At 41.9% G+C, this 26,192-nt stretch overlaps 1 protein-coding gene across 2 annotated transcripts in view; it reads right to left on the bottom strand.

Annotated features, from left to right (window-relative positions):
- HHAT (hedgehog acyltransferase) overlaps positions 1 to 26,192 on the bottom strand; it is a 306,476-nt gene that overhangs the window by 172,228 nt on the left and 108,056 nt on the right. For both annotated transcript variants that reach the window (XM_043568904.1, XM_043568905.1), the window contains exon 8: positions 10,281 to 10,431. In XM_043568904.1, the coding sequence (XP_043424839.1) occupies positions 10,281 to 10,431 (151 nt within the window). The remainder of the gene's footprint in view (positions 1 to 10,280; positions 10,432 to 26,192) is intronic.

Genomic DNA, 26,192 nt, shown 5'->3' on the forward strand with positions numbered 1-26,192 from the left:
GAAGGTTATCTGCAGATCACAGTCAGCTCCCAGGAGAGGTTGGGCGTTCCTTCCTAACTTGGCAGAGTCCCTCATCTTTGGGCTTCTCACACACAAGGAGCAACTCTAGGGGAACAGAAGGAAGAGGGCCGAGAAGGGGACAAGTCCACATGTAGGAAAACAAGTTGGAGAACAAATGTCTTCTGGGGACAACAAATGGTGGTGGGGTGGGAGATTCATTTTTCCTAGGTTTTTGTGACTACAGACCAGTGGCCTCTCCATCTGGTTTGTATGCCTCTAAGTCTGCCTTATCAGATTGCTTGTTCTTTATCAAAAAGCCACCCTCCAGGGCCCTCCATACTTGGAGTGGTTGAGCTCATCCCACCTCTGTCCCTCTGTGGCCCCATCCCCTAGGGACATCACTAAAAGCTCCCGCTGAAGTTCTCCTAGGACCCAGTCCCTGTGACCCATGTGAATACTCAGATATAGCCACTCGTGGCCATTATTCAGGTAGCCTAGAGTCATGGCAAATCAGGGAGGAGGAGTCCTTAGGATTCCCCTAGCCCAGTCCAGTGCCTCCTAAATTTTAATGCATATACAATGTCCCCAGGAGATCTTGTTAAAAAGTGGATTCTGATTCGGTAGGTCTTGAGGTGGGACCCAGGATCCTGCATTTCTAACAAGTCCCAGGAGAGTCTGACGCTGCGGTTCCTCAGACCATAATTGGAATAGCAAGGATCTAAGGCAAGGCTCTTGCTAAATACAGGCATTTCCTATATTAAAGTAAAGTATCATATAAAAAGTAAGTAAGGAATGGTAGTCTCCATTCCCCATAAGCTAGACACAATGACTGTATTAACAAGTATGAATATGTGTTATGATACATGAACGTCACACAAAGTACCACAGAGCAGAGGAATGCACAATCCCCTGCTGGGTGGGAGAGGAGAACAGCTCAACAGAAAAGGCAACACTGAAGCTGGCACTGAACTGTAGAGCGAGTGGCGTCTTGTCTGGAAGAAGGAGGAGGAGCACTGTGAGCTCTACAGCACCAGGAGGCCAGCACCAAGGTCATGGGAGTCTGTGGGTGAACCGGGTGGGCTAGACCGAGGAACGAAGACTAGTCCCGTACTGCTGTAATATAAGGTGAGTGATAAGAACTTGAAATAGTAGGTTGGAGCCAGGTTTGCATGTCATACTTAAGGATAAAACACTATTTTCAAGCATGACAGGCAGAGAATTAGTCTTAACTTTTACCCTGAAAGCTAACTATAGTTCACAGTACTTAATAGAAGACAGAGTATCCATCTTGTTCAGCAGGTAAGCAGTTGGACCATATCAGAACCTTTTATTAGCATTTCTAGAGAAAAGCCTTTGAATGTCTACTACAGTCAGGTGGATCAAAATTAAGGTGCCGGGTTTTGAACCTGTAGCTATAGCAGACTAAAATCTCAGGATTTACAAAGTGATGACACCAAACGTTTTTGCCTTTCTTCTTGGTGTAATAGGAAAAGGAAATCTATTCACTCGTGGTGCTAATTGCATGAATTTTCACATACTCCTCTATAAGCAAATGCATTTATGCATCTAAACCTTTCTTACTAAAACGATTAGGGTTTAGATTTTAATACAGCAAGAATGTGCTACCTACATGATCTTGGACACCTGACTTACCACTCTGGGTCTCAGACAGTGATGGTAACACCTAAATCTTTACTCAACTATACTGTTATAAGACTAACTAAATTAATTCAAACAGGGAATTTTTAAAAACTAAAACAATGTATTCCGTTCCCAGCAATCCCTAGTTCCTTGTCCAAGCACTCACAAATTCAGAACTATATCTAAGTGAATCAGATCTTAGAGTATTTTTCTCTGTATTAGAGAAAGAATAGCCCCCCTCTACCTATAAGAGTTGGGCCATAAAGCTACCTTCCCTAGAGAAGAATATGTCAGAAGAGAAGATAGGAGGAGAAAGTAGAAAACCTACCTCTTGTGACACAGTGAACTGTGGGAAGACATGGAAGAGGATAGAAGACCTCAGAAACATGTCCTAAAAGGGAAGGTTATTATACAGGTGGAGGTAAAAACCCAAGCAGAGAAGCTCTGGCTTTCCTTTCTGGTTGGAGCTGAGAGACCACCTCTACAGGATGCTCTCTACATTAGGCAGAGTGAAGGAAAGAGCCTTGCTGGCACTGCTGAGCCTCCTTCAGCAGCCTTACAGCGAGAAGAGACCCAGAAGTTCCTGTATTGAAGGTAGTAAGATATGGGCCAGTAAACCTGGTTTAGGTGGTTTAGGGATACCTGTGATGAATGGCAAGTGAGCCCATTGCAAAGAGTAGTGCACAGCCTGGCTGGGGCATGGCCGAGACTTAGAGGGGTGTTCCTAGTCAAGAAGAACTGAGGTGAGGTCACATCAGGAAGAGAGGAAGTTTGAGCCCTAACCACACCATGTGGACCAGCTTCCCCTCATTAGACCACATTCCTGGGATCAGATCAGACCCACTCTCCTCTGAGCCCAATTTAATGGGGGTTTTGCCCCCACCACTTCACTGAGACTGCTGTTGTCAAGGTCACCACGACATGACCTCTGTGGGAACCAACTCCAATGTCAATCCTCATTTTCCTTTACTACTTTAGGTTGGGATCTAAAGAGAAGACTAGACATGACAGAAAAAGGAGCAATGAACTTAAAGATAAGCCAACAGAAAGTATCCAAACTGAAACACAAAGAGTGGGGGAAAAAGATTTGGTGGGCAGGGTGGGGTGGGGCAAAAACCAGAACCAAGCATCAAAGAGCTGTGGGATAACATCAGACAGTCTGACACATGTGTCACTGGAGTCCCAGAAGGAAAAGAGAATGGTAGGAAAGAACTATTTGAAGAGATGATGTCCACGAATTTTCCAAAATTAATGAGGTAATAAACCATAGATCCGAGACCCTCAGAAAACTCCAAAGTAAATACAAAGAAAAATACACCTAAGCACATCACAGTCAAACTTCTGATACTGAAGATAAAGAGAAAATCTTGAAAGCAGCCAAAGGAAAGAAAAAGCATAACGTAGAGAGGAGTTACATCAGGCTTCTTGTCAGAAACTATGCAAGCCAGAGATAATGGAGAGACATCTTTAAGATACTGGGGGGGGGGGGGAACAGTCAACATATAATTCTATATCCAGTAAAGATGCAAAATAAAGACATTTTCAGAAAAAAAGAAGTAAAAGTTCAGCCAGTAGACCAGAAGGCTAAGGAAGTTCTTCAGGTAGGAGCGAGCATAATGCCAAATGGAATATTTAGATCCACACAAAGAAATTAATAGTACCAGATATGGGCTGGGGAGCAGAGGGAATGAGGAGTTATTACTTAATGGGTATGGATTTTCTGTTGGGAAAAGTGATAAAGTTCTAGAGATGGATGGTGGTGGTGATTGCAGAATAATGTAAATGTACTTAATGTCACTAAACTGTATACTTAAAAATGGTTAAAATGGTAAACTTTATATTATGTATATGTTACCACAATAGATGGATGCATGGATAGATAGATAGATAGATAGATAAATAGATAAGTGTGAAGGCATTTAAAAAAATAAGATTAAAAAGCACAACTCTCAAGGCGCCTGGGTGGCTCAGTTGGTTAAGTGTCCGACTTCAGCTCATGATCTCATAGTCCCTGAGTTCAAGCCCTGCATCAGGCTCTATACCGACAGGCTCTGAGCCTGGAGCCTGCTTCAGATTCTGTGTCTCCCTCTCTCTCTATCCCTCCCCCACTCACACTCTATCTCTGTCTCTTAAAAAATGAATAAATGTTTAAAAATTTTTTTAAAAAAAACATAACTATCAAGATGGTAGCTTTAAATGCAACCAATACCAATAATTACATTAACTCTAAATGGTCTAAACACCCAATGTCAGAGATTGTCAATTTGGATAAAAAAGCAAAATCTAGCTCTATGCTGTCTACAAAAACCTCATTTGAATTATAATATTAAAAATAAAAAGATAAAAACATACCAAAAGAAAGTCAGAGTCAGGGCACCTAGCTGGCTCAGTCAGTTAAGCCTCCGACTTCAGCTCAGGTCCTGATCTTGCAGTTTGTGAGTTCGAGCCCCATGCCAGACAGCTCAGAGCCTGAAGCTTGCTTCAGATTCTCTGTCTCCCTCACTCTCTGCCCACCCCCCCACTTGCTCACACACTTTCTCTCTCTCTCTCTCAAAAATAAACATTAAAAAAATTTTTTTAAAGAAAAAGCTGGAATCACTATATTCATATCAGACAAATAAACCTCAGTCGCTTAAGCATCTGACTTCGGCTCAGGTCATAATCTCACGGTTCATGAGTTCGAGCTCCACATCAGGCTCTCTTCTGTCAGTGCAGAGCCTATTTGGGATCCTCTGTCCCTCTCTCTGTCTGCCCCTCCCCTGCTTGCTCTCTCTCTCTCAAAAATAAATATTTTTTTAAAAAAAGAATACACTTACTTAAAAAAAAGAAAGAAAGAAAATCTGTGGGTTCGGTTATTCAAAATCCCCTTGGACATAATTTTCCCATTCCAGATGACACCTACGTAGCCCTGTTAGTTTCTTCAGGAGGCTCCAAAGGTTAGCCTTATTGCTTCCTTTTACATAAGCACCACTGATTGTGCATGATCAGGGTTTCACTCCTTCCCTGCCCATTGAGAACAGAGGACAGCTGGGGGGCACCTAGGTGGTTTAGACGGCTAAGCGTCTGACTTCGGCTCAGGTCATGATCTTGCAGTTCATGGGTTCGAACCCCACTTTGGGCTCTGTGCTGACAGCTCAGAGCCTGCAGCCTGCTTTGGATTCTGTGTCTCCCTCTCTCTCTCTGCCCCTCCCCTGTTCATGGTCTCTCTCTCTCTCTCTCTCAAAAATAAACGTTAAGGGGCGCCTGGGTGGCGCAGTCGGTTAAGCGTCCGACTTCAGCCAGGTCACGATCTCGCGGTCCGGGAGTTCGAGCCCCGCGTCAGGCTCTGGGCTGATGGTTCAGAGCCTGGAGCCAGTTTCCGATTCTGTGTCTCCCTCTCTCTCTGCCCCTCCCCCATTCATGCTCTGTCTCTCTCTGTCCCAAAAATAAATAAACGTTGAAAAAAAAAATTTTTTTAAAAATAATAAAAAAAATAAAATAAACGTTAAAAAATTTTTTTAAGAACAGTGGACAGCCTCTAACTTATTCTCCTGTCCCTAAAACAATGAAGGTCCTTTAAATTTTTGTTTTGTTTTGTTTGGTGGTGGTGGCGGCGGTTGGTTGCTTTTTAGCCTCTAATGAAGAAAAATAGAAGAAATGTTTCCTTTACTCACTCCCGTTTTTTGCCAGACCCATTAAAGAAATATAAATTCCCTCTTGGATTCTAATGGAAAGTCATTCAATAGAGAAAAGATTGAAACATTCACATTTTAAAGAAAAGTTAAAGAACCTAGAATGCATGGTGTCAGAAGATGGGCCCAGAAAGAGCCTCGGTATAACAGAGGAAATGGATAATATGGCCAAAGATGGCATTTTCTATGGCCAGAAATGCAGTTTGAATGGTAGGTTAACTACTGGAAATAAATTGTTAGACCCACACTTCACATGTAAGCCAATTTTTCTTTGATCTCTTCTTCAAGGGTGTGGGGGCAGGGGAGATCATGCATCTTTCACTCAGGAAATACCTGTTTGTTGAGTGACTACTATGTGTCAGGCACCATATTAGCTGACATCTCAGGCTCAGAGCTGGACTGGAGCCTGTCCTCAGCCAGTCCCGTCATTGCCCACTGCTTCCCCAACCCGGCTTACCCACAGGCAGATTTCTCTATCACCTCTGGCTTTGCTAGATTTTCAAGCACAAAAAACAAAAAACAAAAAACACGAAGAAGCTACCACTTTCCAAGGAACTACTAAGCACTAGGCTCAGCCAACTGTCACATCCCCCCTGATGCGGCAAGTACTATTATTATGTCCCTTTTAGAAACGAAAAGCTAGCCCAGGGCATTTTCATTATTTGCCCAAGTCACAGAGCTAGTAAGCAGCAAGCCCTTGGTTAGCAGGCTGCCTCCAAAACAAAGTGACCTCTTATTAACAGCACCTGTTCCATCCTTCCCCCTTTGTGTTCGCGCTGCCCCTGCTGCCTGTCCAGCAGTGCTGACACACATGGTATATATATTTCACCAACTCCATGCTTCCATCTTGTCCTGCAACTTGAAGCCAGCTATGATTCAAAGGCAGGACTACCGTAAAGCCAGCAATTTGTATAGCTAGTTTTCATCATCTACCACAGGCCTTAACCAACTCTCCATCGAGGGACCTAAACTCTTCTATTGACCTAAAAGCTGATGCAATCAATTCCTCACTAAAAGAAGGGGCTCAGGCTCCTCCCCAGCCCCAGCCCAAAGATCTCCCCACATATTAAGGTCTAGCAGTGCCCAAATTTCTATGGGATAAGCTGTGATACATGAGTTTGCCTATGAAGACCTGAGAGCATCATAATTCAAGAAAGGCAGAGGGCAAGCTGTGCGAGATGCCTGAGATAATTGAAATTGACCCATAACTCACCAGCCGCCATGGGAAATTCTATCACTTTGCACACTTTGCTTCCATAGCTAAAAATCAAATCAGGGGACATGATCAGACTTCTAATTTGAAACCTCAGACATGCAATGTCATCTTTAATGACTCCCGGCAAAAGATGCTCATTACAGATCTCAGCCTATCTAAATTAAAACATGAAACCTAAAAATTGAGCAGAAAATTCTCAATTTCTCAGGTCTAGACGGCCACAGAAAAGTCACAAGTGAGAATACACATACTCCTTAGGGTTTTGTTACGTCTGCAAATATCTGAGCAGGAATTATATGAAAGAAGGGAACTAGAAGGAAAAACAAAAACACTGAGTCCTAACTTTCAGGTATGGGCCATCTAAGTGAATAGCAATTTTTCATGACCAATTTAAACTAACTAGGATGTCAAGGAATGTTATCTCTCTGTTGATGGCCAATTTCATCTGTTCTATGACGTAGTGCTCAGATTCCTCTGATACAGTAGGCTGCTGGATTCAAGTCTTCTTTCAGTGAACTGAAATATGGTGCAATCAGTCAGCATGATTTTCAGGTGTGTAAGCTGCCTTTAAAATGGGAGGCTAAAAATTCATCTCTCATCATCAGCTCTAAACTTCACATTCAGTGTGGATTTTCTAGAAGGTCAGGTAACCACTGGACATTCTGCACAGCCTGTTTTTAAACCTCTTCCCTCCACTTCCTATCCACTCCGCCCCATGTGTCACCATATGAGTGGCTGCCACTGCCCAGAATAATCTGCATCACCAGCTTTCACATCTGTTCATAACTCAATTCTTCTCAGACCTATATCCAGGAAGGGGAAGAAATTCCCTGTCTGCAGCAAGGCTTCAATAGATGGCCCAGAAATATTAATGTAAAATTCGATGTAAACAGAAACTACAAATTCACAACTTTATTTTCCCCCAACGTGCATTTTACAGAGAAAGGTTAGAGAGTGGGGACCAGGCCCACTGTAGGGTTAGGCTACTAGAGCCTGAACACGAACATGACAAACTTCCTTTGAAGGGCAGAGGCACATCTGCAAAAAGGGAAGCTCTTTCATTCTTTTTTCAATTCGAAACTACTTCTTCTGAGCCTTAAACTGTGAGTTATAGGGGTGCCTGGGTGGCTCAGTCGGTTGGGCGTCTGACTTCAGCTCAGGTCATGATCTCGCGGACCGTGAGTTCGAGCCCCACATCAGGCTCTGTGCTGACAGCTCAGAGCCTGGAGCCTGTTTCAGATTCTGTGTCCCCCTCTCTCTCTGACCCTCCCCCGTTCATGCTGTCTCTCCCTGTCTCAAAAATAAATAAACGTTAAAAAAAAATTAAAAAAAAAACTGTGAGTTATAGTACAGAGTTGACCTCCCTTCCTTTCTTAATGTGGAACAGTTATTGTATGGAAAGAATGAAGGCTGAGGTGTTTCTAAGTATAACTGGCAAACTGGAAAACCCTTCAGCAAACTAAAAATTGTGAAAGGGAAAATCTACACACCCATGTATGCCTAGAAAAAAGCCAGGATAAAAGTCTAGGTCACTCCCAGGAAAGACCATGTTTGTTATTTCATCACATGCTCTTGTAAACACTTCCTCCTAGGACCACATCACTCCGGGGGCTCACCCAGAGCCTCCACTCACAGTAACCTGTATTACTCTCTCACCCGTTTGTCTTAAAACTGGAACTGGGAGGGAGGAGAGAGTGTTTCAACAACATGGAGTCTACACGATTTGAGTTTAGTTCTAATCAAACATGACAAAGGTCTTGGCAGATAAGCTCTCTCTGCCTTTGTTGTGTATTTACAACAGAGGGTTTGGGACCGAAAAATAATTAACTGAAATAATAAAGGACAAGAAGATGCCTACTCTGAATGTGAAATAGAGTCAACAGTCTAAACTGCTTCTTGTGACAATCAATGGGGCAGAGATTTATGGACAAGGAGCCTAGAGCCAGCATGCCCAGGAGTCAGAGTTTTGTTTTTTTTTTAATTTTTTTTATTGTTTACTTATTTTTGAGAGAGAGACAGAGTGTGAGTGGGGTAGGAGCAGAGAGAGAGAAGGAGACACAGAATTCGTAGCAGGCTCCAGGCTCCGAGCTGTCAGCACAGAGACTGATGCGGGACTTGAACTCACAAACTGTGAGATCATGACCTGAGCCGAAGTTGGACGCTCAACCGACAGCCACCCAGGTGCCCCGTTCAGTTTTTTAATATGCCAATCAAGATTGGAGAAGCTCTTTAGAAGAATATGCTTCCTAAGAAATGCATTAGGGCAGCATTCACAAAGAGGGAGAGCAATCATGCTAGGTGCACACCAGTCACTGATGATGTGACCCCAAATCATGCTGGGTCCCAACCCACTTATTCAGTACATTACTTTCACGTAGGTCAAAAGTTAACAGAGCCTCCCAATAAGGCTCACCTTTTAACCAAGAACTACTCCATGGCCCCCTGGCTAGAGAGAACCCCTTTTCTACCATATTCCAACCCTGTCATTAAAACTGGGCAACCTATGATATTTGATGAACTAATTAAGAGCAAATCAAAGCAATTACTTAACATTACTTGCAATAACCACATGAAATTTCTAATCCCAATAAGCAAACTGAACCAATAACAACATGCATTTACAGAGGCTTAAAAAAAACTCAGCATCTATAATCAGTTATAATGGAAAACCAGGATGTTGCAGGCTATCTACCCTGTTTTTAAAAGCAACATCAGATATGGTAATATTCACTGAGCTCTTCCTCTACCGGGGCCCTGGCTCTTCTGCCTACAGAGATGAAAGACTGAAGGCGCCCTGTGAATGAGCCAGAATGGAAACTGTGAGCAGGGCCAAGCCTAGGGTGAGGGAAATGGAGGTGCCTAAAAAGTACTGATTCCCATGATTGCCCAAGTCCCCAGTCTGAGCTTCGTACCTTAGGTTTGCAATTGCAAAACCAAGTCCTGTCACATGTTACATACTAGAAGTGCTAAGAAACACACAGCAGCAAGCAAGCCCATCTGGAGAACAACAATAACAAACAGCAGGGGGGCTGAAGGATCTTTTGGAACAAAAGCTCCGGCCAACCATAAGTTCATGGGGCAAAATCAAGAAGAGTAAGAAAACTCGCAAAACACATCTGTCTATCCATGGGCACCAAGTACAGGAATAATAAAAGGGTAAAAGCTAACATTTGTAAACATCTACTGTGTGCCAAATGCCTTAATTGCATTAGCTTATTTAATATTCAAAACAACTCTTGAATGTGGGCATTATTACCCTATTATTATTACCATTTAAGAGAGAACTAAAACTTAGAGAAATTTAGTAAATTGTCCCAGATCTGAGAGCTAGTAAATGCCAACAGGGACCTATGCTATTTTCCTAAGTCTGTTTTTTTTTTTAATTGACACTCCCACATATACAGAGGTCATTTTCAAGGAAAACCGAGAGCAATAAAATGGTCAGTATCTTGTAGCATATCCCAAGCTATTAAGAAACCATTGAAACATAACCCTTTGTGCATCTGTACATAAACTTGGAGAGAAACTTTATTATTTCACCTATCTCCATAGCCTGACAGTATTTTTGAGTGGTTCAGAAAGCACAGATTGCCATCCTATTAGACAGATGAAGAAACCCAAGTGCCAACTGTGGTCTGAGTTGAGGGACAGAGAATGGACAGTGGCCCAAACCCTTTGAAGCTCACCAAGCCATGGCTCCTCCCACTGGACATCCCCAAGGGGCTTTGGCTTTAATAAACCAAACTACTGACCTCCACATCCCCGTGAAACTGAACATGGTGCTCACACAGCGAGGGAGGGGTGGTGGTGTGAGTCCATCCAGGCGCATGAGCAGAGCTGGGACACCAAAGAGAACCAAGTACTTCAGATAGAAGAAGATCACTTGAGCCAATGCCAGTCCTCCTGAAAGACAGAGGGACCCATCAGACACAGAGGTAAGCAGTAGAGCAATCTCCTGGGAAAGATGCACCATTCCTGAAAACACACCGTCTGTTCCCACTTCTCCACCCCTCCCTTCTCTTCTCCTTACCTCACACATTACAAAAAGTTTCCCACGTTGGTTTTGAGCAACGAGAATTTTGGATTAACAAATATTGAAAACTCCTTTATTGTTGTAATGGGCAACAGGACCTCTTAGCATTGATGCTTTAACAGACACTACACTTAAAAGCATTTTATATATATACTTATGCATTTAAATTATGTATGTATATATATGTGTACACACACACACACACACATTATGGTTTTTTAAAAAAAAAAAAACTATTTGTAAGGGAAAATCCTCCCCAAATCTTTCCAAAATTTCATGAGTTCGCATCCACTAGGATGACTAAAATCAAAAAGTCAGATCAACAAGGGTTGGTGAAGATGTGGAGAAATTGGAACTGTGACATACTGCTGGCAAGAACACAAAATGGTGCAGCCACTTTGGAAAACAGCTTGGCATTTCCTGAAATTATTAAACTTAAAGTTATCATATGACCCAGCAATTCCACACTTTGGTACATACCCTAGAGAAATAAGAAGAGATGCCCACACAGAAACCTATACCCAAATGTTTGTAGTGGCATTATTCACAAAAGCCAAAAGATAAAAACAACCCAAATATGCATCAACAGAATAAACAAAATGTGGTAAATCCACACAATGGAACATTCTGTTGCCTTACAAAGGAATGAAATACTGATATATACTACAACATGAATGAATCCTGAAACACCATGCTAAATGAAATAAGCCAGTCATGAAAGGCCACATATTATATTCCATTCATAAGAAAGTTCAGAATAAGGTAACAGAAATAGAAAGTTGATTACTGGCCCCAGCACTGGAGAGGTAGGGGACAGGATTATGGGGGAGGCAGTGGCTAAAGGGTAGGGTTTCTTTTTTTTTTTTTTAAATGTATATTATTTTTGAGAGAGAGACAGAGAGCAAGCAGAGAAGGACAGAGAGAGAGACAGACAGACAGACAGAATTGGAAGCAGGCTCCAGGCTCTTAACTGTCAGCACAGAGCCTGACACGGGCCTTGAACTCACAGACTGCATGCGAGATCATGACCTGAGCTGAAGTCAGATGCTTAACCGACTGAGCCACCCAGGCGCCCAGGGTAGGGTTTCTTTTTGAGGTGATGAAAATATTATAAAATTGCCAGTGATGATAGTTGCACATATCTGTGCATATACTAAAAGCCACTGAATTGTATACTTTAAGTGGGTGAACTGTATGGTATATGAACTAGATCACAACAAGGCTATTAACAAAAAAGCAAAACAAAACAAAATAAACCCCAGGACAGCCCCAGGCTACAATGGTCTCTTGGCCTAAATTGCGCCTTTCCAGAATGAGAAGAACACAGGATGTGGACACTGGGCAAGATGTGAGGTCTGAGACACATGCTATGGCCCACACAGGTCTCTGCCTGTCCCCAGTGGGAATGACCTGCTTCTGCAGCTGGGGCTCGGGGTGCTCTACCAACCACCACCTCTCCTCTGGCTCCCTGTCTGGCCGCTTTGACCTCTGTGCCCTATGCCCGAGGGGGTACCATGGATCTGGGCCAGATACTGGCCCCCATTCACACTGGCCTCAGCACGTAGGTGAGGAGATGCGGCAGGTTTGTCAGAGCGGTGCTCACAAGGAGAAGGTTGAGGGCAAAGTGTATGTGGAAGCTCTTGAGAAGATAACCAGCAGCCACGTGCTGTCCAACCTCAAGAGTGCCTTCTCCAGCGTGTGGGAAATACTGCAGGGCAGGTTGGTGCAGCTGAGCAGGATTATCTGTGGGATATTCAGAAGGAAATAGCTAAGCTTTAAAGAATACTAGCAGAAAATATTATTGTTTGGATCTTTCCATATTATACAAAGATCTTGGAAAGAATGTCACTACAATGCGGAGTGTGGCTGTAAATGGCAATTCTGTGCCAGAAGAAACACATAAGTCTGAATATATAGTTTGGGCAAAGGCAAATGGTGTTTTAAATCTGAAAGCCACATGTCCTACAAGGAAAGAACCAAATAATCACTCTGTCTCCTTCCCAATCAGGAGTGGTCAAACAGGTTCTCAGACTCTGGAAACCAGACTACAAACATATGTGTTGAAAGAGCTGGGTATAAAATAGTAGCATTCTTGGATGTGTCTGATAGCAGTCAAGAAAGAAAAGCTGATGTGTGTGTGTATAATTATATGTCTTAAGTGTGTATATATACACAGTCATCAAGAAGTGGGACATATGTGCTAGCAATACCATCTAAAAAGGGGGAGCAGAAAACCACACTAAATGGGGAAGAAATCTATTCCACTGGCCAAGATGGCAATGAAGGGGACTCTAAAATACTCTAAAATGAACCACCAGATTCTAGTCAGAAAATTCCCAGAGCTAAAAGAGGCAGGGCACAAATTAAAGGGCACAAAGCCTCCAAAACTGAAAATGATCAGCTTGAAGAAGTGAAGGCATTTGAAGACCCAGGGAAGACTGTGCAAGGTTACAGCCACTGGGAGCTCTTTTACATATGAAACATCAGAAACTTCTTTTCCCCATTAACAGGCTGCAAGATCAGGGAGAACAAGCTACTTCCTTCCCAAATACTGCCTTCAATGTGATGCGGGTTTTGTACACTTATCACATATGAGGCACAGGAATTAAAATCTGTCAGGTTCTCAGGGCACCTGGGTGGCTTAGCCGGTTAAGTGTCCAACTTTGGCTCAGGTCATGATCTCATGGTTCGTGGGTTCAAGCCCTGTGTCAGGCTCTGCGCGGACAGCTCAGAGGCTGGAGCCTTTTATGGATTCTGTGTCTCCCTCTTTCTGCCCCTCCCCTGCTCATGCTCTGTCTGTCTCTCTCTTTCTCTCTCTCAAAAATAAACAAATTAAAAAAAAGCCCTTAGGATTTTTTAAATGGTCTATTCCATTTAAATACTCTATAATTTCAATTCTAGCATCCTTTCATCTATATCATGCATGAGGAAGTATCATTAACACTGCTATTACACATTACCTTACAGGTGTTTTTGTACTTACCTGTATTTTCTACCACACTGCAGACTGCTCAAAGCCCATGACCATATGATTGAACATCAGGAGTTTTAATAGCACATGCCCAATAAAGAAGAGCTTGTCCAGTGAGAAGTTCTTCCCATGGATAAAGGTAAGGGTCCAAACTGTACTGAATCCTCTTAAACTGTTAGATTCCCCTATAGACTCAAACAACTTAGCATCTGCCTAATGAAAAGTCTTCATGAACCCAAAATGGGTCAAGCTGTGTCTTATGCCAAAGTCTGCCAAGGACTGGGGAGAATTTGCCACAGACTGGAAAAGAGGCCCCTGGACTCTGTTGACTGGCCAGCTGCACAGCTACCATCTTTGTACAGTCAAGCCCTGCTCTCAAGACTCTCAGAGTCAGTTTAAGACACTGATTCTAGATTCACTCTGTTTCAAGAAGCATGCTGTCTCTGCATTGTTTTCTGTGCCCACCAGCTTCTGTGCCCTGACTCACTGCTGCACTCCAACCTCCAGCCTATGCTGGGCTCTCACCTCCATCCATGGCCTGACTTTATCCCTGAACCTTTTCTGCTCCAAGGAAAAAAACCCCAGCCACTTTTAACTTGTCTATATTTAATCTACTCTAGATTTTGCTTAAATGCTCCATGACTAAGTCAGTGCAGATTCAGGCAAACTAGACATTTTGTAAGTTTCTTCTTATATTAAGTTCTTTATAACAATGTCTCATGCCTACAGTTAACAATACTGTATTCTACATTTTTTAAACAGATCTCAAAGTAAGTGTTCTAGCACAGTTTTTTAAGAACCTTTTATTATATAAGACCTAGGATAAGAATCAGATGTATAAAGATTAATCAAGAAGATCTGAACAAACCAATTACTAGCAAAGACATTAAATCAATAATTTAAAAACTCCCAACAAACAAAAGTCCAGTACCAGATAGCTTCAGAGGCAAATTCTACCAAACGTTTAAAGAATTAATACCCATTCTTCTCAAATTATTCCAAAAAATAGAAAAGGAAGGAAAACTTCCAAATTCATTCATTAACCTGATACCAAAACCTCACAAAGACACCACACAAAAAAAAAGAGAACTAAAGGCCAAAATCTCCAATGAACACAGATGCAAAAATCCTTCACAAAAATACTACCAACCAAATCCAACAATACTTTAAAAAAATCATTCACCATGATCGAGTGGGATTTATTCGTAGGTTGCAAGAGTGGTTCAATATTCACAAACCAATGTGATACATCACATCAATATGAGAAAGGGTAAGAACCATATGATGATTTCAGTAGACAAAGAAAAAGCATTTGACAAAGTACAACATCCATTCCTGATAAAAACCCTCAACAAAGTAGGTTTAGAAGGAACATACTTCAACATAATAAAGGCCAGTTATGAAAAACCCACAACATCATCCTTAATGGGAAACAACTGAGAGTTTTTCCCCTAAGGTCAAGAACAAGACAAGGATGTCTGCTGTTACTGCTTCTATTCAACATGGTACTGGAAGTCCTAGCTTCAGCAATCAGATAACAAAAAGAAAGAAAAGGCATCCAAATCGGCAAAAAAGAAACAAAACTTTCACCATTTGCAGATGACATAATGCTCCACACAAAAACCCTGAAAGACTCCACCAAAAAAATGGCTAGAACTGATAAACAAGTTCAGTGAAGTCCCAGGATACAAAATCAATGTACAGAAAGCTGTTGCATTTCTATACACCAATAATGAAGCAGAAGAGAAATTAAGAAAATGATCCCATTTATAATTGCACCAAAAACAATAAGATACCTAGGAACAAAACTAACCAAAGAAGTGAAAGATCTGTACTCTGAAAACTATAAAACACTGATAAAAGAATCTGAAGATGATCAAAAATGGAAAGACATTCTAGGCTCACGGATTGAAAGAACAAATATCGTTAAAATGTCTATACTACCCAAAGCAATCTACACATTTAATGCAATCCCTAACCAAATACCACCAGCATTTTTCACAGAGCTAGAATCAACAATCCTAAAACTTGTGTGGAACCACAAAAGACTCTGAAAGCAATCTTGAAAAATAAAAGCAAAGCTGGAGGCATCAAAATTCTGGACTTCAAGTTATAAAGCTGTAGTAATCAAAACAGTATGGTACTGGCACGAAAATAGACACACACATCAATGGGACAGAATAGAACACCCAGAAATCAACCCACAATTATATGGTTAATTAGTCTTCAACAAAGAAGGAAAGGATGTCCAATGTAAAAAAGAATGTCCCTTCAATAAATGGTGTTGGGAAAACTGAACTACTTTCTTATACCATACACAAAAATAAATTCAAAATGGATGAAAACCTAAACGTGAGACATGAAACCATAAAAATCCTAGAAGAGAACCCAATAACTTCATTGACATCAGCCACAGCAACTTTTTTCTAGATAGGTCCCCTGAGACAAGAGAATCAAAAGCAAAAATAAACTACTGGGACTACCTCAAAATAAAAAGCTCCAGCACAGCAAAGGAAACAATCAACAAAACTAAAGCGCAGCCTATAGAATGGGAGAAGATATTTGCAAATAACATATCCAATAAAGGGTCAGTATCCAAAATACACAAAGAGCTTATAAAACTCAACACCCAAAAAACAAATAATCCATTAAAACATAGGCAGAAAACATGAACAGACATTTCCCCAAAGAAGATATCCAGATGGCCAACAGACACATGAAAAGATGCTCATCATCACTTACCATCAGAGAAATGCAAATTACAACCAAAATGATCACCTTACACCTGTCAGGATGGCTAAAATCAACAACATAAGAAACAGCAGGTATTGGAGAAGATGTGGAAAGAGGGGAATCCTCTTACACAGTTGGTAGAATGCTAACTGGTGCAGTCACTCTGGAAAATAGTATGAAGGTTCCTCAAAAAATTAAAAATAGAACTACCCTACGATCCATCAACTGCACTACTGGGTATTTACCTAGAAAATACAAAAATACTCATTCAAAGGGATACATGCACATTTTTTCTACAATATATTTAAGCAGTAATATTTACAATAGTCAAGATATGGAAGCAGCCCACGTGTCCGATTGATGAATGGATAAAGAAGATGTGGTATAAGACGTAAAGGATCTGTATGCTGAAAACCATAGAAAGCTTATGAAGGAAACTGAAGAAGATACAAAGAAATGGAAAAACATTCCATGCCCATGGATTGGAAGAATAAATATTGTTAAAATGTCAATACTCCCCAAAGCAATCTACACAGTCAATGCAATCCCAATCAAAATTGCACCACCATTCTTCTCGAAGCTAGAACTAGCAATCCTAAAATTTGTATGGAACCACAAAAGACCCCGAATAGCCAAAGTAATATTGAAGAAGACGACCAAAGTGGGAGGCATCACAATCCCAGACGTTAGCCTCTACTACAAAGCTGTAATCATCAAGACAGTATGGTACTGGAACAAAAACAGACACATAGACCAATGGAATAGAATAGAGACTCCAGAATTGGACCCACAAATGTATGGCCAACAAATCTTTGACAAAGCAGGAAAGAATATCCAATGGAAAAAAGACAGTCTCTTTAACAAGTGGTGCTGGGAGAACTGGACCGCAACATGGAGAAGAATGAAACTAGACCACTTTCTTACACCATTCACAAAAATAAACTCAAAATGGATGAAGGACCTGAATATAAGACAGGAAACCATCAAAACCCAAGAGGAGAAAGCAAGAAAAAACCTCTCTGACCTCAGCCGCAGCACTTTCTTACTTGACACATCTCCAAAGGCAAGGGAATTAAAAGCAAAAGTGAACTATGGGGACCTCATCAAGATAAAAAGCTTCTGCACTGCAAAGGAAACAATCAACAAAACTAAAAGGCAACCGACAGAATGGGAAAAGATATTTGCAAATGACATATAGGATAAGGGGCTAGTATCCAAAATCTAGAAAGAACTCACCAAACTCCACACCTGAAAAACAAATAATCCAGTGAAGAAATGGGCAGAAGACATGAATAGACGCTTCTCTAAAGAAGACATCCAGATGGCCAGCAGGCACATGAAAAGATGCTCAACGTCACTCCTCATCAGGGAAATACAAATCAAAACCACACTGAGATACCACCTCACGCCAGTCAGAGTGGCTAAAATGAACAAATCGGGAGACTATAGATGCTGGCAAGGACGTGGAGAAACGGGAACCCTCTTGCACTGTTGGTGGGAATGCAAACTGGTGCAGCCGCTCTGGAAAACGGTGTGGAGGTTCCTCAAAAAATTAAAAATACATCTACCCTATGACCCAGCAATAGCACTGCTAGGAATTTACCCAAGGGATACAGGAGTAGTGATGCATAGGGGCACTTGTACCCCAATGTTTATAGCAGCACTTTCAACAATAGCCAAATTATGGAAAGAGCCTAAATGTCCATCAACTGAGGAATGGATAAAGAAGATGTGGTTTATATATACAATGGAATACTACTTGGCAATGAGAAAGAATGAAATCTGGCCATTTGTAGCAACGTGAATGGAACTGGAGAGTGTTATGCTAAGTGAAATAAGTCAGGCAGAGAAAGACAGATACCATATGTTTTCACTCTTACGTCGATCCTGAGAAACTTAACAGAAGACCAGGGGGAGGGGAAGGGGGAAAAAAAGTTACAGAGAGAGAAGGAGGCAAACCATAAGAGACTATTAAATACTGAAAACAAACTGAGGGTTGATGGAGGGTGGAGGAGAGGGGAAAGTGGGTGATGGGCATTGAGGAGGGCCCCTGTTGGGATGAGCACTGGGTGTTGTATGGAAACCAGTTTGACAATAAATTATTTAAAAAAAAAAAAACTGCCAGAGAAAGTTCACCAACAAACTAGTTTCTGAGAGTGCACTATGGCATAATAATAACAGCTACTGATGATTAAGCACTTACCATGTCTATATGCCAAGCAGTTTGCCATCATCAGATTTCATTTTCAGAACATACCTCTCTGTGGATATTATTACCACCCACATTTCACAGACAGGGACTTGGACGTAGAAAGTTTACAAAACTTGCGTAAGAGCACACACCACTAATAAGTAGTAGAGTCATGACTTGAATTTGGGTCTGCTGCCTCAGCGCACCATATTTACTAGACTCACATACAAATCTGAGAGCAGACTTGACGGAAGAGAGTTCGTGAGAGGCAGACCAGATGGGCAGGATAATGACGGGGCTGTTACAGGCAGCCAAAGAAGATATTCCAAGCAGGAAAAAAATGCAGAGACAGAGCTCTATAGACCCTTAGGAAAGCCAGCTTCAAGGAGCACACTGTAAGCAAAGATGCCCAAGAAACAAACACACAAGGTAGTATGCTGTGGTAAGCAACTCCAGATTCGTAGGTCTTGAAATTCTGATCCTCTTAGCATCAGAATGAGTGTGTTATTAATTCAGAGAGTTTACCTTCCAAAATGCTTAATCTTTGGACATATCGAAAAGTCTAATTTTGAAGGCTTTCTTCTTACTAGGTTTAAATCTAGGTTAAGTCTTAACCTGTTTCTGGGGAGGAGGGTAGAATATTAATTCCTATTTGCCCAATCTCTTTAACTATAAACTGTTAACATCACAGGGGGGAAGGCTATAGTCACAATAAATCACACTTAAGGTCAAAATAATTGTTTAGCAAAAATATTGAATACTTCACAAAACATATCTTAAAGTAAACTCAAGGTGTTCCGGAAGCATTTTTATATGGCAAAATAAATTTTGAATCTTTTTTTCAAAACTGACTATAGTAGCCTAACAGAACAGGTCCTTCCCTATCCCAAACTGTGTGGGGAAAAAAAAACCCACGCAGAAGCAAAGCACGGGTGCCCACGTGTACACACACACACACACACCGCCACATAAGACTTAATGAAGTAAGGTAGGAACAGGAGGAGATTTATAAAGAGCCAAATGACCTGAAAATTCTAAAGAGCAAATTTTCAGGTGAAGACCAGGTATAGATTACAGTTTGAATTTTGATGCTTCCCTATGAAGCATCTACTGGGCAAAGTTGCCCAGTAGAAGCACTCTGTAAAATCTATGTGCAAAAAGAACTAGAAATCAACTACTAATTATTCTCCTGCAAATCCTTCAAGGAACAAAGAATCCCTCTAGAAAGCAGATAACAGCCTCCTGAAAGTATTCAACAAATTCATATTTCCACACATCAACTTTGTAGAAAGACCCACCTATTGTAGGTCATCTGAGAAGGCACCTGTACACTAAATAACCTGGGCATAAAAACGGGTTAAGTAGGGTCAGCAGAGATTACAGCATTCTCAGGGATGTTGGGGATGGGAGGAAAGGGAATAGTTGGGCATTCCAATAACAACCATAGTGCCACTTGCTGCTTCTTATAAAGCTCCATCAAGCGGGCATCTCTTCCATTCTTCAAGCAGGCACCATGAAATTACCCTCACACCACATGGAGTATCTGTAATTGAACAGTCAAGTTCCACAGTAGTAAATCCCAGAGAAGTGCTGGGTTCACACTGCATTAAACTCCAATCACCTCGGGGTTCTAATCCAAGGAGAGAATTTATAAAAATTAATTTTTTCTACTGCATCTTAACAAACCTTAGAGTTTGTTAATGCCTCCAAAGGAAGAGAAGAGAATCTCACGCTATCTGACATGTGTCTGTGTCCCCACTTTTCAAAACAGACATCAGATGTCAAATGCCTTATCCCTCTCCCCTTGTTGTGATATTGCAGAAGGAGAAAAAGAAAATAAATGACTTGGTTAGCATTTCATTACCATTTAGATAGGTGCACAGACGTTATTTCAACAACAGCTGGCACTTAAACAATGAGCTAAAACCCTCTGACTGCATGCACTCAGGAGATGGGTCCCTAAACTCCCAACCACTGAGCAGTTGACATTTCAAACAGGACTCTAACGTACACTCCCCAGAGCTTTATTCTATCTTTACCATGGAAAACCAACTACCTTTCAACCATTTTCACTTTCTCACTTCTTCACTCACTCTCAAATCCCTTAGAAAGCTCTTTTTTATCCCCATCATCTCCTATACCTCAATCTACCATGGTGAGACACCATTCTATAAAGAACTCAAAAAATGTGACCTTTTTGATCTCTTTTAAAGAAAAACTGTAAGTTACCACCATATAGTTACAGTCTGTCATATTTTGTCTTCATAGAAGATTCTGATGTTCAAAAGAAAACGGCCCAATATTTGGCTAAACCATGGAATGCACAGCACCAAGAGAGAAGCTATTGTCAACTACAGACTTTGTGTGATAATGGGGTGTCAAAGTGGGCTCATCAGTTTTAATTAATGTACCCTCTCTGATGGCAAGTGCTGACAGTGAGGGAGGCTGTGCATGTGGGGGGTTGGTGGGGTATTAAGAAATCTCTGTACCTTCCATTTCACTGTACTTCCATTTCAATTACCTCAATTTCACTATAAACCTTAAACTGACACAAAAAAATAAAGTCTTTTTTAAAAAGAAAGAAAACAGTAGTTACTACCTTTTAGAGATACTACTGAAATATTTATGGATAACCATAAGTGTCTGGGATTTGCTTCACAATGATGTGGGAGAGCTTACAGATTAATGAAAATTGGCCCTGAGTTGATAATTGTTGAACGTGAGTGATGAATACATGGAGGGGTTAATTATGTTAAGGCCTTTAATCTTCTAAAATACAAAGTTTTAAAAGGGGTGGTATTAAGAGTCCCCACCTGAACCCTGAATTTTAGCCAGGAATATTCAACTTCCTCCTCACACACCAACCAGATGCATCTGCAAGGACAGTGAGCAAAATGGACTCATGTCAGCATAATCCCACCTCCTTGCTCACTCTATAAGCACAGAAAAAAAGGAAAGTGTAAAGGAGAGGCAAATTAGAGGAAGGAGAAGGGGGAGAATGCCATGAAGTAGAATAACGAACTTGCTTATTATCAGACCTTGTATCACTGGGAATTGGCGGCCTGTGAAGTGGGTCTCTGATAGCAAGATGCCCCGCCATGATCTTCATCAATTACAACAGTGTTTCCCAAGTTTATCTGCTCTTAAGAATCAACTGGGATAATTCATCACAGAAATTCCCAGGCTTCTCCTGGACAGATTCTGATTTAATAGGTTGGGTCAGAGTTCTGAAATCTGAATGCAAAACAAGTACAATGGGATTACATACTGATAAGCCCATCATAAATATCGTATGGCCAAAATGCATTTATTACACCTCATCTAGCAAATACCATAGCTTAGCCTAGCCTGCCTTAAATGTGCTCAGAACACTTACACTAGCCTACAGTTGAGCCAAATCATCTAGCACAAAGCTTATATAAAGTGTTGGCTATTTCACGCAATTGAATGCGTGCTCTACTCAAAGCAAAGAACAGCACGGCTCTAAATGTGTCGGTTGTTTACCCTCGTAATCGCGTGGCTGGCTCAGAACCGCGTCTCGCTGCTGATGCCCAGCGTCACTAGAGCACACCGCACAGGATATTGCCAGCTCGGGAAAAAGATCAAAATTCACAACTCAAAGCATGGTTTCTACTGAATGTTGTCCATTGCTTTTGCACCATCCTAAAGTCAGAAAGTGTTAAGTCAACCCGTTGTAACTCAGGAGCCATCTGTACTAGGAAGTTATGTTCAGTCAAGTCTGAGAAATTCCAAGTTCAAAGATCCACACCCTACTTCCCTTTCCCCCACTTGTGAAAATATACATCAAAGTATAGCGATTTTGGGGGGGAAGGGTAAGGTTACCTTTCTGTTGTGGTTCATTTATATTTTCTGACTTTCGTGTAGAGAAAGGAAAAGGACATCTCTCCTGCCCAATCTGTTTGCTGAATGCCAGAACTTCAAAGGCAATGTTCCAAACTCACTGACATTCATCACTTAGTTATCCAAAAAGAGAACACGCAGAGAATTTTAAAGGAAAATCTTGTGCCATGGGATTGACCTTTAATTTGATTAGCTAAAGGCTGCTATAATTTTGACAACCACAACTTAACTGGGAAGAAACAACGTTCTGCTAGCCTGAGGGGAGATCAGCAGTCACTCAGGCATGATCTAATGCTCTCGTTAGAGGAACAAAGACCCAAGCCCCCCTGTAGAGTTTTTGCTAAAATAAATACCTCCACAAAAAGTTGTGCTACAGACAACTCTTTGCAAAGCTGAATTCCATAATGTAATGAGTAGCGTAAGAGGAAAAAGCCAAAATCACCGCCAGTTATCAAAGCTTCCTCAAAGGATAAATCCTCAGGTAATTCTCAAATCTGCTAGCACTTCAGGGGGAAAAAAACTGTCAAAAGTAAACTAGGGTATGTTTATATATGTTATCTATATATTTATTTAATCTGTAGATTCAGGATAACATTTTCCCTCTGTGACAGTTGAGCTGTGATAGTCCTTGAGGGATATGAAAATGATTTAAAAAGTACCAATTATAAAAGATGTTAAATGATTCTTTTTAACCCTTCAGAACAGGAAGGTTGCACTCCAAGCACCTTCCCTTTCACAGGAAAACAAATGTTTGAAAAGCAGGACATGTCCAAGTCACCAGCAGTCTGTGGATCTTCTACACATCATCTGCTCCAATAGCTTTAATAGCCACCCATTCGCTACCGAATCCCAAATACATATTGTTAACACTGATTTGTCTCCTAAATTCCAAAACTGTAGGTGCGATCACCCCTGGACATCTCCACTTCCACACCCCTGGCCCCACATGGTATCTGGCACCCAACATGTGCCTAGTGAAGGTTCGGAGAATGAATGAAAGGGTAATGATTCCTTCTGGAGGCTTCCTGAAACTTTGTTGAATTGATTTGCATTAAATGGCCATCGTTTTTTCAACGATCACAATTCGATTTGAGGAAGGCTCATACTTAAATAATACTTCACAATCATCAAGCCCATCTAAACTTCCTTAATATGCTTGGTGATACAAAATTAGTGACAGTTCAGGACAAGAACACTCAATTTCACTCTCCTAATCAAAAGTAATTCATTATACTAGTGGGGGGTGGAGGAAGGCATCAAAATCTGAGGGAGCAGGGAAAGTAGCCCAGAAGTGAGCTGTTTTGGAGGAAGAGTCCACTGGATGGAGGAAGCCTCAAGCAATAATGTGTGCCCAGCATGAAGATATGAAATGGCCCCGTATGCTGGGGAGGGGGCCCAGAGCATGTGCAGTAATGGTGACGTGGCTTCAGCAGTAAGAAAGGCATGGTCGGAAAGGGTCATGCTGGTCGGCTGAAAAGCACAACCTGATAGTAAAAGACCTGAGAAAGCAAGCAAGGATGTGAGATGGATGTGTTTTTGTGTCGGAGAAAGATTGATCTGTAAGAGAACAGGGGATGGTTTTTGTTTATGGCAGAAAAAGGACAGGGGAGCAGATGGAGCAGCATGGCAGGAGAACAGTCGGAGTTTCAGGCAGAGGAACCAGGGAGCTCCAGTTGTCAACTGTAAGTTGCTTGTGTGGCTTTCCTCCAAACATTTATTAAAGTGCTCTCATGTACACAAATGCTTTGTGTGAACAGACCTGTGTGTGTGCACGCATGCACAAATCAAGAAAAAGAACCAAGTACCACGCGACAGGGCAATGCACAGCAGGGACAGTCCTTAAACAGAACTGATTCCACAAGGGAGGAGAGGCAGAGGAGGCCATGAGCTGGCAGCACTGGGCTCTGCTCAGTTCAGGGAACAAGGAGTCATGTCCACCTGATCTAGAAATTAAGGAGCTGGGAGACTCTCACTGCTGAAACCCAGTGACAATCTGATCTACGGCCTGTATATAAAAATGTGTTCTACATAAAATCTGGAAACTAGAATATATTAAAAATTTTTAATTTTGCAGAGGAGTCTCACAAGAACTTAAAAGCACGAAGACTCAGGGATGTCACGACAACTGGGATGACAATGGCTACTTGGGCAGACCTCCTCTTTCCGGGCCAGAAGCACCACTACCACCTCACATTATAAATTGCCCGGGAAGCTGAGTATTAGACAAGATTTTGTCTAATTTGCACTGCTCAGACTACCTAGCTTTTACTGCCACCTCCTGGTCCTCTCCAGTACGACTACTCTGAACTAGGGACACTGATAGCCACACATACACACACACACACACACACACACACAAAATCAACTGCTGCGTTCAAGAATCTTCAGACAGAGCATCAAATTAAACCATGACCACATTGCAAATGGAAAGCTGTGAAACCTGGTGGGAGCCCCTGGACAAGGCGTTGTACAATGATAAAGTCACCCCAGCCAGGCTGATCTCCCCCAGGGCCGTCAGCACCCTGAGAACTGATCAGAGTCAGGAGGTATTTGCATAATAAACCAAGCTCATGGAGACAAATCTATAACACCAGAAAAATGCCAATCTGCCAATTAAGAGTGATAAGTATCACCTCCAAGGTAACAGGGGCCTCACAGTTTTATCCTATGCCTCTTTTCTCTCTGGGCCAACCACACAGGAAATCAAATTACGCACTCAAGGAGTTGCCTGGTGAGGAAGAAATCAGGGCCAGGGCATTAGCCAGAGAAAATGAACACTTAAAGGCATGCGGCTCTGAGAGAGGAAGGCATCTGCCCCACCACAGGGATATTCTGTCAGCAGACATGACAAAGCAAACTGTCAGGACAGGGTATCCCTCCCAGTCAGTGCCTGAACAGGAATTGTCAGGACTTGCCTTTTGGATGCTTCTCTGTCTAGTCCTGCCCAAACTGACAACATTTCTGGTTGGCAGAATCCTTGCATGGATATGCTAAAGCTTCCAACGAGGCTGTCATCAGTGACGGGCTGCCCAAGACCCAGATCTCTGATCCACTGTGCACTGACACAATAATCTGCTCTTTGTAATGGGCTGTACTTTCCCTATTCCTGAGCTTCTGGAGACACCCCACGGCAGTACCGTGTACTTGCAATAAACAGGTAATGACAATTTCCATTCCCTGAGTAATTACAAGTTTACAGGGATTTGTCCATCGATCACCACAGCTATTCCTCTCAAGCTCCCTTTGGGGTTCTTTGGGGAAGTGCTAAGATCCTTACTTTAAAGATGAAGATGGTGAGATTCAGAGATGGTAAGTGGTTTTTCCAAGGTCACAAAATTAGTGAATATAGAGTGGAAACTAAAAGATCTTCAAACCCCAAGTGAGTCTACAGAGGACACCTGCTTTGAACGGTCAAGGGTGCCTGACCCACAGCACCATATGGAATAAAAAGTGTCAATTATGAGCTACCTACTATTCTAGGCACTGGGAACACCATGATGACCAATTTAAATAAGGCTCCTACCTTCATCTGTCATACATGTATTCAGTGGTGAGGAGCCCAGCGCAGAGAATAGGGTGATACAAAATGCTGGCGGGCCATTTCTTTTTGGGAAATTGCTTCTCGTAGGAGGGGAAAGATTCTCTTATTTTTTAACGTTTTATTTATTTTTGAGACAGGGAGAGACAGAGTGTGAATAGGGGAGGGACAGAGAGAGAGGAAGACACAGAATCTGAAACAGGCTCCAGGCTCTGAGCTATCAGCACAGAGCCCAACGCGGGGCTCGAACTCACGGCCCGTGAGATCGTGACCTGAGCCAAAGTCGGCCGCTCAACTGACTGAGCCACCCAGGCGCCCCTTTTTTTTTAATTTTTAT

Source organism: Prionailurus bengalensis, chromosome E4 (assembly GCF_016509475.1).
Source record: "Prionailurus bengalensis isolate Pbe53 chromosome E4, Fcat_Pben_1.1_paternal_pri, whole genome shotgun sequence".
NCBI lineage: Eukaryota > Metazoa > Chordata > Mammalia > Carnivora > Felidae > Prionailurus > Prionailurus bengalensis.